The sequence below is a fragment of the Scleropages formosus genome, chromosome 9 (genome assembly GCF_900964775.1).
Source record: "Scleropages formosus chromosome 9, fSclFor1.1, whole genome shotgun sequence".
Classification (NCBI taxonomy): Eukaryota; Metazoa; Chordata; class Actinopteri; order Osteoglossiformes; family Osteoglossidae; genus Scleropages; species Scleropages formosus.
In genome coordinates, this window is record NC_041814.1 from 16,086,428 (window position 1) to 16,103,098 (window position 16,671).

Consider the following 16,671-nt stretch of genomic DNA (forward strand, 5'->3'; position numbering starts at 1 on the left):
CTCAAACCCCAGACCCACGGGAGAGGAGGACCCGGTCCAACCCACTGCGCCACCGCACCCCCTTATTGTATACAATACAATGAAATTTTGTGTGGCAACCCTCAGAAACCAGCAACAGAAAGAACAACAAAAAAAACAATGAATAAAAGTTAGATTAAAATATACATACATATAATATGTGTTGCACCTCAATACCATTAGGTGTATAAATACACACACACACACACACACTTCCAGAACCGCTTGTCCCAGACGGGGTCGCAGGGAACCAGAGCCTAACCCAGCAACTCAGGGCATAAGGACATACCCAGGACGGGACGCCAGTCCGTCGCAAGGCATCCAAAGTGGGACTCGAACCCCAGACCCACCAGAGAGCAGGACCCCAGACCCACTGCGCCACCGCGCCCCCTCAATATGTATATTGTATATAAAATAGTTTTTAACATGGAAGGAGATAAAGCAAACCTCCGTGTACCATGATCGTCATCAAGGTAGTATGTAATGATTTCATGGTCCCATGAAAAACTTCTAGCTGTAAAATGTATTTTAATGATATTGCCTGCTGGAGCACCACTGATGTTGTTGAAATAATAGGTGAACGAGAATTTGCCTGTGCTCTGAACTTCCTCTCAGTGCTATGTCACGAGTGCCAACCAGTCCTCTTTGTGGTCTGCTGGATTTGACTGAGCTCCAGATGGCGCCTCAATGCTGTTCCTAGTACGTTGTATTTCCTTGTGTGACCAGTACAAGCCTGCGCAAGTGTGTGTGGAACAATGCAGTAGTTTGCAGGCTGATGGCATGTCCCAGTGTAACACTGACCACTGGTGCTGCAGGGCCTCTGGCCTTTCTCTTCGGAGGAAAATAGTCCTCAGTTTGCCTCTCTCTGCAAGTTCGGGAAGAAATTGTGGGAAAAGTATGTAGCTGGAAAAGGGGAAAAGCATCTGTCCAATACAGTTGTGATTTGTGACCTTGCGGCAATTCAGTGCTTTTGTCGTCATTGCGATGTTGGCGGTTCCGTTTTTTGTTGTTGCCGTACTCTAATTTGTTAAATGAATAATCTTAAATGTAGGAGGATTTTTTTTATTTGAGAAATTTTCAAAAAGGCTGTCTTCTGTGCTGAATGACATGGATTGCTCAGGACTGTTCATTCGGGCTCATTCAGGCCAGTTCGTTGCTTGTGACGGTGGAAACACCAGTAAGCAAAGCCGAGCAGCACGCTCTGCGATTCTCCGGGATGCGAAGAGGTGAATGCTGCAAGCAGGCTATCACAGCGTGACAGTGTAGCTAGTACAACTGAGTGCATTCTGGGGGAACAACGAGGAAGTAATTGGATACCAGTGATGGTAATTGGAGAGAAATCCCACGGTACTGCTGCTCCTTGTGATTGAGCAGTGGGAAGAATCCCCTGTGTGTCTGGATGCTGTGAAATGAGATGAACACTCAGTAGGTCCTCCTCATTTTCTACCGGTAAATTTTACCATTTGTTGTCTATATATTAGGCTAATGCATATTGATATTTTGTGATCCATATGTCCAATTCCTAAAGTAAATGAAAATTATGCAAATTTTGAAACATGAAATTGCTCCGTCCACTGCAATAGGGACAACATATTTATGCTGGGTGTATGTATAATACAGGGGTTGATTGAGTTCTGAGTGATTGAGGTCTTTTTTGGGTGTCTGCTCTGTTTTCAGGGTTGGTGCAATCAGTGATACACAGACTGTTTTGTTTGCACGTCTCTAACATCCCCTGCTTGTGTATTGGTCCTGTCTATTCTGTACACTGAAGGCAGTTATTTCCATGAAGTGTCTTTGACTCTTTGTGTGTGTACTTGTGCTTACATATGTTGTCTGAGTGTCCTTGCTGCTTTTTCAGTATGTAAAACAGGCAGCATTCTTACAGAACACGGGCACACTGTCTCCTCCCACTCATACACATCCAGTGGCTCAATTCAGAGTGCATCCAGACTAACACCAGTCTCTCCTGGTTCCCCTGTTACATGTGTACCATGGTCATCTGCCCACCATTGTAAACCCTTGCCTCTGTCCATGTCACTTTAACCCCCCTTTCTGCCCCTGTCTCCCCATCAGCACTAACAGAAAGTCCTTGCACTTCCAGCTCTCTTTCTCGCCTGGCTTAGGTGAGCCCACCCAAGGGGGGAGGACCTGAGTGGTTTGTACAGTTAGGCCTTGAATTGTTTCCTTTAAAAAGACCAACGTCTGTTGAATGCACCCATGCTGATGGCTACTGTACTTGCTGTTTGCTTTCACAACTCCCTCTTGTAAAGGGGAGGTTCACAAATCTTCACTGCTCTGTTCAGGTGCAGGTGTGCTGCTCTCTGAAGGATGCAACATTTATCATGTTAACCATGCATTTAGGATCATTGCATTGACATCAAGGGTTTTTTTCTTCTTCCAGGTGGCACAACAGATAGCAGTGGTGTATCTGTGTGTGTGCGTGCACACCCTGCATCCTGTGTGAGGTGTACACTGCCTCATTTCCTTTGCTTTCAGGATAGGTTGCAGACGACTGTTACTCTGCATTGCACAAGTGGTGGATGAAAGGCAATGTAATTGTGTGTACCTCCAGTAAAATTTACCCAGGTGTACAAATGGCTAAGTAAATGTAGTTAGCTTAACATTGTGAGCTGCTTTGGAGAAAAGTGTCAGCTAAGTGAATAAATATAAATGTCCACCTCAAGCTGGTAGTGTGTGAAGGCCTTTCTTGAACTTAATGGTCAATAATCAATTGCATGTCCATTGCATCATGTCATGTCATTGTCAGCTGCTTGTCCCGTGCGGGGTTGTGGTAAGCCAGAGCCTACCCTGCAGCACAGGATGCAAGGCCAAGGGGGAGGGAACGCACCCAGGACAGAACACCCGTCCATTGGAAGGCACCCCAACCAGGGCTCGAACCCCAGACCTACCAGACAGCAGCCACCAGCTGAACCTGCTGCACCACCACACCCCCCGGCATGCACCTAATAGTGTACATCAAATGCACAATAATACACAGTGCCACCACCACAGTATCTGAGTGTTACCAGAGTAACACACAACCAGTGTTTGTTTCAAAAGCTGTACCTCTGGCTCTTTTTTCAACAAGCAGCTTATTTTACATGGGAAAGTTACACATGACAGTATGACCAGGACATCCCTTGTTGGTCAGTGTGTGTTGCTCCATCTTCTCTTCGATCAGGTGTTGAATGTGTTTGGGTTTCCTGTTTTAACCGTGCAAACTGAGGCCACCACTATTGTAATGCTGGACATGTATCCAAGGCTTATGACTCCCTCTAGTGTACATTTCATAGATTCAAGTTGTGCTGCTAGTGGTCATGAAGTGCACTTTGATTTCGTGAAGTGCAAGACGGTGGTGTGGAATACACATTGTAAAGAGTTGATTCATACTAAAATCTTGCTTGTTTGAGTATATTCAAATGATTCATAATGTAGAGGTGTTCAGAAATGAGACAACCTTAAGGCCCCTTTGTCACAGCAAAAATTAATCGTAATATAAGATGTTGAGGAACCGCATGATAACACATTTCCAAGTTAACTCAGGGCTTTGTGCTGTGATCCATGAATCCTTTACAAAATAATCAATAGTTTTGGATAGGAATTGCAATTTGAGCTGATACATGCATTTTCCGATGAATCAATACAGGATGGCATTCTCTGCGTGTCAGAATTTTCTTCCACTGGAAACCAATACATCATTTATAGTTGTCCTATTATTTGATGCCTTCAAATTGTAAAAAACTTCTCGGTATAAACTGTCCTCTTGCTTCCCCAGGATGGCAAAGATGCTGCAGATTGCAGCCCAACGGAATCCTTTGCCCCCCACACTTGCACCCTGGGCGTGGATTTGCGCAGGGGGCGTAGGCGTTACTCGGGAAACCTGCAGTTGCCCCCATTGTCCTGGAGGCAGATGGAGAGGCCACGCACTCCTGATGAAGACTTCATCCCGCGACCCACTACGCTGCCCTTCATCGCCCCACCACGCATAGACATCACGCCTGTGGACCCCGAGGGGTAAGGATATAAGCGTCTACTTCCTCCTGCTTTCTGATGAACTGGACCGAGTGTCTTCTGTCAATAAGTGCTGTTATCAACAGGGAAAACAACCTGAGTCACTGCAGACAGAACAGGTTTTAGTTCTCTAAGCTGAAAACTCATCCCTCAGTCTCTCAGTCAAGGAGGTTAATTTATCTGTTTTATATTCTTTTAAGAGCTTCACTACATTCAAACAGATGGTATGTTACTGTGATCCCAATGGACATTGAAGTTTACAAACAACAGTCTCTTAATAACTGGAGTCTGCCTGTTAAGCCAATGTTTACTTTTCAATTTAAGAGAACAGCGCAGATCAGACTTTCATCAACAAGTTGCTTTGATGTCACTAATAGTTTTTAAGGTTTATGCATCTGCCGAGCATTTGGAAAATTAACAGGCGCTTATGATGATGCAGTTAAAGGAGATTGGAGCATCATGCTTAATTTACTATTGTAAAAAACTAATGTAATTGTACAAACTGACATGTGGCAGATGAGATGTAAGCCAGAGACATGCATTTGCACACAAGTGAGTCAGGTAGAACACTTTGTTCAGGGGACTCTGATGCTCTCTTGGGTAAGAAACTCCACTTACATGAATATCTGACAGGTCAGCATGTGCTAAGGGGATGCTGTGCGTGACAAGAAAGTTCATTTTTGGTGGATCGTAAACACCTGGGGAAAGGTTTTCGGTCATTAGTACATAGAGGATGATGTCATACATGTAGATTATGCTAATTATTTGTCAAATCTTAAACAGGGTGTAAAATATTAATTACAAATAAGTTCAAAACATAAAATAAGTGCGTATATGAAATAAGCATGCTTTTAATTCACATTTTAAGAAATTCATACTACAGCTGACATAGGAATGAGTCCCTAACCATGGGAATTGTACAGTACCCGTAACAACAATGAGATTTCTAAGAAATTTCGAAGTAGAGGAAGTTGTTACAGTATGTAGCCCTGAAGAACTGTAGACAAATGTAAGCTTGAAGGTGTGCTTTTAGACAACATCAGTTTCTTTTGTTAAATAGTATGATAATTAAATATATGGGCATCAAATTAGAAATTGCTGTTGACAGATTCTGCACCTAAGAGGTTATTTTCCATTTAATTGCATTTCCACTTCATTTAATCGCTTGTTTTCCGTATTTCTTAACATAAGGAGTTTGAGTTATAGAATAAACCCTTCATCACATGAACATGCCCAAGTGGAAGAGGATCTCTGTCATGCTGCGTTGCTTTCCATGCTCCCTGTGGACCCATGTGGCACGAGGTTCTGAGCTGCACACACTTCCACCAGCTCAATATGCAGACAAAACATTCAAAGCCGTGTTTGGTTTGCAGATGAAAGGCAGGAACATATCGTCTAAATTAGAGTTTCTATGGCATGGATATGAAATGTCTGTTTTTAGAACATGAACGTGAGTAGTACATGTTCTTATCAGAAAAGATAGAACACTTATGTAAAACCAGGGTAACAGCACAGTGTGGCCATTCCTTAAGGTAACTGCAGTGTCTGTGTTTTACTGGCCAAACATGGTTCACTGCAATTCACAATCAGCAAGGGGGCTTTTGCACCGCTGCCTTGAGAGTTATTATTCTTATTTTTCTTATTATTGTTGCACTTGATTTTTACTGTTTGATCTTTGTTCAGCGTTCTGTTTCACCTTGTTCAGAACAGCGCTCTATAAAAATAAATTGAATTGAATAGTTGATGCTTTTGTTCTAAGAGACCCTTTTGTGCACCAGGTTATTTTACTAGAGAAATTCAGACTAAATACTTTCAATTTCTTGAACTGGTGCCTTTCGGGTATCAAGTCCATGTCTGTAAATGCTATGCTACCTGCTGCTGCCAGAGTGCTCCCAGTGTAATTCACATTTGTAACTGTGGAATATGTGTAATGATGCTTGATGCCTCCTCCTGGTTTTGCAGTTCAGGTTTTCTATTTAATGAGGTGAATTTTGTGGGGCAGGTCCAGCTGTTACCTGTGCAGGTAAAGATGGCCATTGCCCTGAACTGGCTGTGTGCTCATCAGTGTCATCTGTTCAAGTGTGCATCCCAGCAGCCTCAGCAGCCAGAGATCTTTAAGGGCATGACTGACCACAAACCCATTGGGACCAAGCAACGGTGCCACAAGGTTAATGAGGCCCATTTGACGGACTCATGTGGTGATTGCGTCTTCATCAGTCGTTAAGTACGCTGTTGTTATTTTTCAGTTTTATGCTGTGTAAATAGATATGCATTAAAAATTAGCCTCGCTTGTATGAGGAAGTGTCAGGCAGCTGCCTCAAATCTGTCCTGATAATTGTAACAATAATCAACCAGAAGAGGGCGGTGTCATTGATGAGGTGAGGTTTTGATGAAATGAGCGACTTACAGCTCTTTTATTTATGGTAAAATGAGTTAGCAAGACATCTTAATTTATGGTAGAAAGCTTGTCGTGTCAGATCATTGCAGCACATTTGTTGAAGAGACGTACTGTAAGTTTTTGGATATCTCGTTTTATTTCACTTCAGAAAGATGCACATAACATTTCGTTTTGGTCACTGAGCAGTGTTACTGCACTACATAGTTCTTTAGGCTGTGTAATGACTGGTTTAGTTACTGTTGTAGATAGACTTGTCCAGAGGAAAAATGTGTGGTTTCTGGTGTATTTGGTCATACAACCACATTCAGGTTAAGTATCTATATTCTTGAGGTTATTAGTAGCTGTCCTTGTTCCAGGTCACTGCACAGGTTCTGCCACCTACAGGGCATAGGGCTGGTTTCTTAAACCAGTTACACCAGAGATCTGCCATTATTTATATAGTTACCTATGTGTTCCTGTCTCAAGGGAGAAACCTCCACATGGGCAAGGTGGTAGGTCTTGGTGTTAAAATTGCCCCTGTTTGTTCAGGTCAAAATGGGACTCAGCCACTGCTTAGCAACAAGGCCATGTGCATTTCTGATTGTGCTCTGCTTCCGATGGCACGCCGCTGTACACCGCAAACGGCATGTTGCCTTGCAGCTGCCTTCTATACTGACTCCTTCAGGGTGACGTGCTGCCCTCCTTCCACTCTAGTCAGCTCTGAGGTGATGGCCGTTGAAAAGCCTATGCCCTCCCTGTGCTTGAAGAGTTGTGCCTGGTTGCATTTCTTCCAGCCTGCCATGCTGTCTCATAGCACCTGGGTAGTGTGAGAGGATGTGGGTTCGATCCCCGCTCAGTCCGTGTGGAGTTTGCATGTTCTCCCTGTGTCTGCGTGTGTTTCCTCCGGGTGCTCCGGTTTCCTCCCACAGTCCAAAGACGTGTTGTTCAAGTTCCCCCATAGTGTGTGAGTGACAGAAAGAGAGTGCGTTCCACTGATGTATGGATGAGTGACCCATTGTAAGTAGTGTATCTAGCAGTGTAAGTCACCTTGGTGAATAAGGTGTGTGGGTTCATAACACTACATAGAGTTCATTGGAAGTCGCTTTGGAGAAAATCGTCTGATAAATAAATAAATGTAAATGTAAGAGTGCCATCTAGACCCGCCTCTCTTGCTCTGTTTCTTGACATAGTCCCATGGTGCTGCTTCTGCTGCTCTGGATGCAGATGAAGGTACTGTAATACAGTACTACAGTTCTTCATTATTCATTTTCTTTCATGTTTTCCTTTTCAGTAACATTTTTGGCCCCGAAGCGATAGATTTTAACATTTGCAGGGAAAAATAAGCCAGGACAGTTATTTTTGGGGTTAATTTTTTTCTATATCTAGGACACCTTTAGGTTTGACATAAGCAAGAATTTTTTAAAATTTTATTCTGCCTGGTATGATTTACTCCAGGCTACTTATAGAGTATAATTACTCTTCTAAGATAGATATTCTGACCTTGGTTAAACCACTGTCACTTACAGCGGCTGCTTTAACTCTGCAGCCGTCCTAATTTCGTTGTTTTCATACCATGTCCCAGACGCAGTTCTTTGCACATGTGTAGCATTACATGATGCCACATGACAAATAAAATCTCTGGCTGGGCTACTAGGTCAGTTCAAGGTCAGCCAGACCTTTTTAGTGTTCCTTTTGCCAGTGTTAACTGTGCATCACTGCAGGCACCATGGTGGATTCCATCTCGAATTGTTATTGTATGAAGGACCTGTTTTAAATCAGCCACAATGTTCTTATCTTTAAATGCTTGACTGTCCAGCTGCTGCTTGTTGTACACATTCTGGGTATTTGCTTTTTACAGGAGTATTGTTTGAGTAAACTGAGACCACAGCGTGGCGTGTCTACGTGCCCTGGATCAGACTGCTTTGTGTGCACATGTCACCTTGTCATTGCACCCGGTTTACAAGTCTGCAGAGTAAACTGAGGCAGAGACCAAGGTTGATTGCCTGTGGCCGGTTGTGGAGCGGATGAAGCAACATGGGCAAGATTTAGGCACCGGACAGCAGGTTTGCCAACAAAAACCGGTTTTACGTTAAACCAAAAAGAGATCCCTTTGAGGCAAAGCCAGCAATAAAACAAACCATACCCTTCAAGCCTTCATCCTCAGTCCTCAGGCCAGCTGCTTTTAAGTCCTTCAAAATTTCCCTCAAGTGTGTGCAGTTAACGGTCATTCCATTAGGGTAGGGGCAGGACCTTGACAGCTGTCCATCATGCAGCTCCTGCCTCCTCCTGCTCTTAGCCCAAGTTTAGTTTCCATCTTTCTCCACCATTTGCTAGCCTTAGCCTGTGCTGGAAAATTTCCTTACATATATTTCTTGGTTTAAGTGAAGGAACTGTGATGCTGAGAATGACTGATATGTCTCGGCACCCGCTGTCGTGCTAATTGATCTACGATCCTGTGCTTGAATGCCACTGGCAGGCGGTGCTTGCTGTCACCCCCTGCCGTGGGTTCAATAATGTAGCCGGGGCCCGAGGCAGCAGAACCACGTGGGAGTTCGAGCTGTCTGTCGTTGTTGAAATCAACACTCCTGCTCCGCACAAAGCCTAGGAAGACATAGGACCCCGCAGTATTTGCGTCACGGTCTATCGAACAACAAAAAAACTTGGAGACAAACGCGAAGAAAAAACGAGTCTCCGCTGTCTTTGTGAGCCTAATTGTTTGTCATGTTGCCCTCAGAACAAGAGACAGATGAATTGTCATTTTCAGGATTGTCCCGTGCTTTGAGAACAAGCATTTATCTGCTACTGCACTTGGGAACAGGACGTCTTTCCAGATGCTTGTCACTCGCCGTATTCTTTGTCATAACATTCTTTCTGGGCCTCAGTCTGTGAATGTTTGCAAAGAATCGTAGCATTTTGTGCTATACATCGCAGAGGACGGTGGATGAAGACATGCAAATTGCATGCTATGCTTTTCTAGTCAGAAATGTCATTCTCACCTTAGAGCGAAGCATCTGCCTAGCCACATAAATACATAAACAGCAGAATGCCTTGCAAGGTTATGTGTGAAACAGTTGCATGGAAATGTTTGGCAACCCACCCGGAATATTTGTGTAGTTGGTCTACCACAAATACCAAGGAATTTATTGCAACACTTACTCCTTAAAGTCACATGTGCAAAAAACACACCCCCAGTGATTTACTTTTTGCATGGAAATGTTAGTCTGACCGGGGTCATCAAGATTATCGTTGGAACCGAAGTCGTGTGCCATGGACCCTGTGTCCACCTTGGTCCCCCTTGCCACGGTAAGAATTCCTGCAAATAGTGGAATCTATCGCTTCTGGAAAAATTGTGTCGCTCTATGTTGTGGGTTGTGAATCGTAGGTGGTCATTGCAGCATCTCACCCCATTTTATGGAAGCAACTCTCACCATGTACCTTGTTTTTCTTTCGATATGCAGACATACTTCTTTTTTATGGGAGGCAATGTTTGCTATGATTTTGGGATGAACTTTGAACCTGTTTCTGACTGAAATATTTTGCCCCATTCTGTTTCTTACATTGATGACACAGATAAATTCTGATTTCTAGATGATCTCTTGTCTTTTCTTTGCACACACGAACAAAATGCTTGTCCCGTCTGTTTCCTCTTGTGTATCGCATGCAGAGTGTAGAGTTCGACTGCCTTTGTTTGCCCTGATAGTTTTCTTCTGTCACCTGAATGGGTGCAAGCTGCTAAAGGTCACCACGTATCAGAATTCAGCCGTGGCTACACCGTCACCCACAGATGTCACAGGATGCTGCTCCCTGTCGTCAAAAAGACCTGCAGCCAATCAGTGTGCAGCAGGGGCGGAGCCTTCTGCCACTCTGTCAGTGTACACACTTGAGAAATGTTTTTTTCAATGAGCAATCATCCATGCCTTGACTAGCTGCTGTACAGCTGTGCTTTCTGGTTCTCACCCAGCTTGTGGAAGGCGACCCGTCAGTGTGTTTGTAACCTTTGTGTGAGGAAGACGGACCTCTCTGCCCCATGCTGTCTTGGGGGGGGCAGCCAGATGAGGGGTGTGTTCAACTCCGAGCTGGAAGGATATTTCATGAGGGCTATTCCTGGTGCTGAATGAATTCAGGGAGTGCTGGTGTGCTCTTAACCAACATAACATACCCAACAGGAGGCTGCTAACACAGAAGAAGACACAGAGGGAGAGAGAGAGAGCGAGAGTGAGCAAGCCGGAGAACCCAGGCTGTTTTTCTTGGGGGGAGTGTGACGATGCTCTGAAAAGCTTTTCCTCCAAACGTCTGCTCAGCAGGAGCGGGACCCGGGTGTTGATCAGCAAGCGCTGAGCTGTGCGAGAACCCTCAGCACTGCCATAAGAGGACCAGAAGCGAGAAGGAAGCCGTGCCGTGCTGTGCCGGACAAGACCAGCATGTCTGTCCGAGAGGCTGCTCCCAATGAGCTGGTCGCCCCTGATGCGGAGCTCTGCGTCCGCACCTTCAGGGAGCACATGCACCTGGAACTGGAGCCTCTCAAATCAGCAGGGAAGCGGAGCACGTCGCCCAAGATTTCCCCGCGCAGCTCACCGCGCCTCTTCAGAAAGATGATGGTAAACAAGAGCATCCGCCAGCGACGGCGTTTCACCGTGGCACATACCTGGTAAGGGTCAGAGTGGGGGGGGTGTGCTGCTCAAGGCCAGTTGAGGAGACCAGTCTTAACACTAGGGCATGGTGAAGTAGCACCCTGTACACCAGCAGGCTGTAGACTGTGGCAATTCCGTTCTCTCGAGGACACAATAACCCGGTTGTCCCCATTCTGGGCTGCTCAGTAATTCTCAGAAGCATCCGACACCACTTTGTGTCTGCACGCGTCCGCATGGGTTCTTGGGTTTGACAGCATCTGACACGGTCTTGGGGGAGAGATCCAAGGAGTCAACGGTGTATCACAGACAGAGATGCTCTTCACAGTGTCAACAATGTTTGCTGCTGCAATCCTTTATTATGGCTCACAGTTTTATCTCATTTGACACAGCTGGATGGCTCGGTGTGTTTAAAGTACTTTGAGATAAGAGATAGATAAGAGATATATGCTATCACTATATCCACTGAGAAGGTGTCAAGGGGTAATAGTTCTGACAATAACACATTATTCCAGCTCCTTTTAGCATATTTACATATTTTTTTGTTTATTCCTGTTCAACTGTGCTTGTGAAAGCATCACATATTGCATAGGTGTATATATTTCATCCATCATAGCATGCTTGAAAAAACTTTTGCTTCTGATGAAGCAACAGAAAAGTTCCACCTTCTGAGAAATGTCTCATTTAAATGACCTAATATCCTACACAACCTTCTTTTTGCTTTTCTCATGCAAGGCTCACATTTATTATGTAAAGTAACTGAAGTATTGGCATTAATATTAATATATGAATTTTTGATCTTAATTATCAGCTGTTCGTTAATCATACATCCTTTAATGCTGGACAGAATTGTTTGAACAGACCTCGATTTCAAAATGCAGCACATTTGGCTAATGAAACCCCTTATTACAATTCAAATACATTTGCAAAACAGTAGTTATTCTTACTGTGGTGGTGCTCAGAAGTGCTGGCTTCCTTTTTGGTTCCACGCGTCAGATCTAACAGATCAGAAATGGGGGGCTGAATTGGCGATCACACAAATGTGTAAAAATAGGATCAGTCAGCTCGTGATGTTTCTCAAAAACGCTTTTATTCTTTCGAGGTTTTGGGCTTTTGTTTGTTGCATTACCTTGGGGTCATTGCCTGCTAAAATAAACAAGAGAAGCGAATTGATGTTCGGTTACCTAAAACTCCTGGCGTTATGTTACTTGAACACTCGACGCTCCTTTGTATAAACACTGGTACCATTCATTTGCCCTCACAGAGGTCAACTGTCATAATGCAGGCAAGTTTCTGTGTGTTTGTTTTAAAAAGTGTACGTGCATTTGCAGATACACATCTGTACCAGGGTCCTATCCTTTGTGAGTAAATGAGGTCTATGATTGTTGAAATGCAACTTAATTTTTAAATATTGCCATCGATCTTTATGTTTCAACGCTTGCCTCGGATGTGGATACAAGGTGCAGTTGCTGGACACGCAGCTTCCTCGGTGGACATGGTCTCACACCTGTGCTTTTGGACACACACAGGTGCCCTGTTGAACACATGCACAAGGCCATTCATCAGGACCTTCTCTGCCTGACCTGTGAGCTCTTTATCAGGACATTGTATTGACAGAAGGGGGGTGCGGTGGTGCAGTGGGTTGGACCGGGTCCTGCTCTCCAGTGGGTCTGGGGTTCGAGTCCCGCTTGGAGTGCCTTGTGTTGGACTGGCGTCCCGTCCTGGGTGCGTCCCCTCCCCCTCCAGCCATACGCCTTGTATGGGACAAGCGGTTCTGAAAATGTGTGTGTGTGTGTGTGTGTGTGTGTGTGTGTGTGTGTGTGTGTGTGTGTGTGTGTGTATTGACAGATTCTCTGCATCTCATGAGGATTGAGTAAGTGACAGTGGCGCTTTCAGGACCCCACAACCATTACTTTTACATTTATTCATTTAGCGGACGCTTTTCTCCAGGGCGACTTACAAAGTTAAGCTACTTACAATTATTTACCCATTTAAACAGCTGAATAACTTTACGGGAGCATTTTAGGGTAAGTACCTTACTCAAGGGTACTACAGCTGGAGGTGGGAATTGAACATGCCATCTTTTTTTGCTCTAACCACTTCACTACTAGCCTTCCCATATTACCACCCAGGGCTATTCCAGGTAAATCCTTTAAAAATATTAGTCCTGTCTGGTGGTCCAGCAGTTTTTAACCCTGCCACTGATTTATTCTTTTCTGTTCAGTTATTTGTCATTTGTTCCTGAGTTGTCATTCTGCTGACTGTGCCCTTTCGCTGTTGCCACACGTACTTCAGCACAATGAGCCCTTCTTATTACTCTCCATTTAGACATGTTCCCAATCTAACAGGAAAATGCACACTTAGTAGTGTACTGTGTAGCACAACAACATAGATTTTGAGGTCAGAAAGTATAAATTTGACCTCGAACTTTGTAACCTCAGACTCGGTAATCATTGCAATGGTCGAACCATGAAGCATTAGCTGTCTACTTTTTAAATGCTTTCAAAATTAGCTGATTAATATATGAAGCGTAAAATGAAAACACCACACAGAAAATTACATGATCTTTTTCTTATGGAAGTTCTCACGTTGCTATGAATGGTGATCTGAACACTATAAACACAAAACATTCAACAGTGCATATCCAAGTAATACTGAACAAAGCAGCAAATCGACTTGTAATTTAACACTGCTGTTTCAGCATTTAAAGGCACAACCGTCAGCGTTTGCTGATGATGTAGCTCCCTGAAGGTAGTTTAGCCAAAATGCATGATGTGTTTATTTTAACCATATTCAGTTAGATTCAAGACATCAGCTGATGATTCACCTGCTTTTCTTCATTTCACTGAAATTGTCTGTTAGTCGGGGGTGCGGTGGCGCAGTGGGTTGGACCGCAGTCCTGCTCTCCGGTGGGTCTGGGGTTCGAGTCCCGCTTGGGGTGCCTTGCGATGGACTGGCGTCCCGTCCTGGGTGTGTCCCCTCCCCCTCCGGCCTTACGCCCTGTGTTGCCGGGTTGGCTCCGGTTCCCCGTGACCCCGTGAGGGACAAGCGGTTCTGAAAATGTGTGTGTGTGTGTGTCTGTTAGTCCAGATTGAAAGAGCTTTTATTTCTCATTGTGTGTTATTGCTTATATTATACTGGTTACTATAGTTTTTCATAACATCAGCTCAGAAGTTGATATGTGCTTATTGCAGCTTATTTTGTTGGCTCTATAAGACTTGTCTGCTACCATATTGTGCGAGAATCGATGACCTGGTGATGGCATTTTGGTGGAAGAGGACATGTGTCATACTTTGATGGGATGAACTTCATAACCGTGCTTGTCTTTAGTTAGCACTCCTTGATTTTAGGAGCAATGCTCTCTCCTCTCAAGACTGATGTCCTGTCTGTTGATCTTTAAAACTAACGAAAAACGTGAGGCAGCTGTCAGCGACAGCCCTGTAGAACCTCGCAGTTTTCCTGTACTCACTCTGTTATTCTTTAGATTTTTTTTTTTTTAACAAACATTCTACTTTCGCACCTTATCTGAATTTGTTTATTTGACATGTGTTGGCCCTGGAGTTACTTCGAGTTGTTTAAATTTTTCCATTGCTTTTTGTAAAAGAGCAATGTTTCTCCCTCCATTTGCAGATTCAGGTTACATATGTGTGCAATCCTCCTTCTAGTCCAAACGATTCTTATTTAGACAGCCTTTAAATAAAAAATTACTGAGTGTTAATGGTTTGAAATGCCTTTAAAAGATCCTGGGGACTGGGTGCATCTGGAGTATCTCGCCATCACTTGTTGCTCGGGTGGCGTCATACAGAGTTTCTAGAATATATCCAGTTGTCCTATGTTCACTCTGACCTAGGCCAGTGCTCCCGTTCTTCTGCGGCTCCTGTGCCAGGTGGCTCGCAGAGGGGACACTTGAGTAAAGAAGTGCCGCATGAGTGGCATAAGAAGGAAAATCAGGCAGTGGAGTGGAAGACGTCTCTAAAGAAAGCCTCTTTCTGCCGTTCTTTTCATTTCCAGTTTGGGAATAAATCCGGGGGGTTGGGGCGGCGGATGTGCCACAGGGGGGATTTATACCAAACGGAACATTAAGCAGTATGTTGCAGTATGATTTATCAAGCGTCTCTGCTGTGAGAAAGCTGTCCCTCCTATAATGTTTCACATTGTAGAATATGGATGATTATGGAATTTTTTTTTCACCAAATGACAGTTATCGCGTAGGAACAGTAAGTTTTCAGTCTGAGTATGCCATTTTAAATTTTTTTATATTTCTAATAATTTTTTAAAAATATTAAAATATCCATGTTTTAATTTATATGATATTAAAATATTTTTTAATATTTATTTTTTCATAGTTCAGTGAAAGTGGGGGGCACGGTGGCGCAGTGGGTTGGACCGGGTCCTGCTCTCTGGTGGGTCTGGGGTTTGAGTCCTGCTTGGGGTGTCTTGCAATGGAGTGGCATGCCATCCTGGGTGTGTCCCCTCCCCCTCCCGCCTTGTTCCCTGAGTTGCTGGGTTAGGCTCTGGCTCCCCGTGACCCCTTATGGGACAAGCGGTTCAGACTGTGTGTGTGTGTAGTTCAGTGAAATACAGTATATCATTTGGCTTGAAATGGCTATATGCGTCAAACGTTTAATTTATCTCCAAGCTGCCAGTTATGTGAAAATAATATTTTAAGTGATATGTGTGATTCATATGACATCTTAAAAAATTAAGCATTAACACTTTCTAGAAGCAAGTCTTCTCAGATTTGCACCATTTCAACACATAGTCCTCCAGCCTGTCCTGTATTCTCTTCTCTACTGTATGGCAGCTCTATTATAATTATTGTACAGCCTTGAACACGGTGCTCACTTATTTAAAGGTGTGTTTTAGTATCCTGGTCTGTGAACAAAAATGCCTTAAAAGTGTTTGATCTGCTTTGCTCAAACAATTGAGTTTGATTTGACAAGTCGATAGAAAATTCTGCAAGGGCAACAAGCTTTTGAAGAACGGTGCCACATGAACTCCACATTCTAGTAGATGCAATCCATCCTGGGATATCATGCTTAAAGTCGATTGTATGTATTCTGATGTTGGAGTAATTCTGTCATTTCTCATTGTCCCTGATCCAGTTTATTTCCCAAGAGCAAGGTTAGGCTCACTGACTTTTGGTTCTGTTATTTACTGAACTGGAAAGGGGAAAATTTCCATCAGAAATTGGGCCAGCATCCATGCTTCAGGTCCTGGTCAAAGGCTCTAGGGCAGTCCAGTTGTAATGGAATGGATTCTCAATAGGGGATAAGTGACTTTGTTGTTAAATAATGAAACAAATGATTATGTCAACATGCAGCTACAAGCATACAGTGGAGTGACTTTTCAGTTATACTCTTAGTCATGTTATTGTGTTGCAGATGCAGAATGAAATGTCTCAGAATCTAATCACTTCACTTATCCATCAATTCTCTGTCGATAAGTGCTTGTCCCTTGCAGAGTTGCAGTGGTCTGGAGCCTGTCTTGGGAGCACAAGAGATGAGACAGGGTACACCCTGGATAGGTCAGTAGCCCATCACAGGGCAATCATACACATACACACACTATGGAAAATTAAATTCAGAGTCACCAGTTCACGTGAAACATATGCTTTTGAATTTTGGGAGGAAGCCA

At 43.9% G+C, this 16,671-nt stretch overlaps 1 protein-coding gene across 3 annotated transcripts in view; it reads left to right on the top strand.

The window, feature by feature from the left end:
• Window positions 1–16,671, top strand: part of pde4ba (phosphodiesterase 4B, cAMP-specific a) — a 111,299-nt gene that overhangs the window by 27,701 nt on the left and 66,927 nt on the right. For 2 of the 3 annotated variants that reach the window (XM_018754080.2, XM_018754081.2), the window contains one exon: window positions 3,794–4,032. In XM_018754080.2, the coding sequence (XP_018609596.1) occupies window positions 3,794–4,032 (239 nt within the window). Of the gene's footprint in view, window positions 1–3,793; window positions 4,033–10,242; window positions 11,055–16,671 lie in introns of those variants that run through there. The other variant, XM_018754082.2, reaches the window with a different exon arrangement.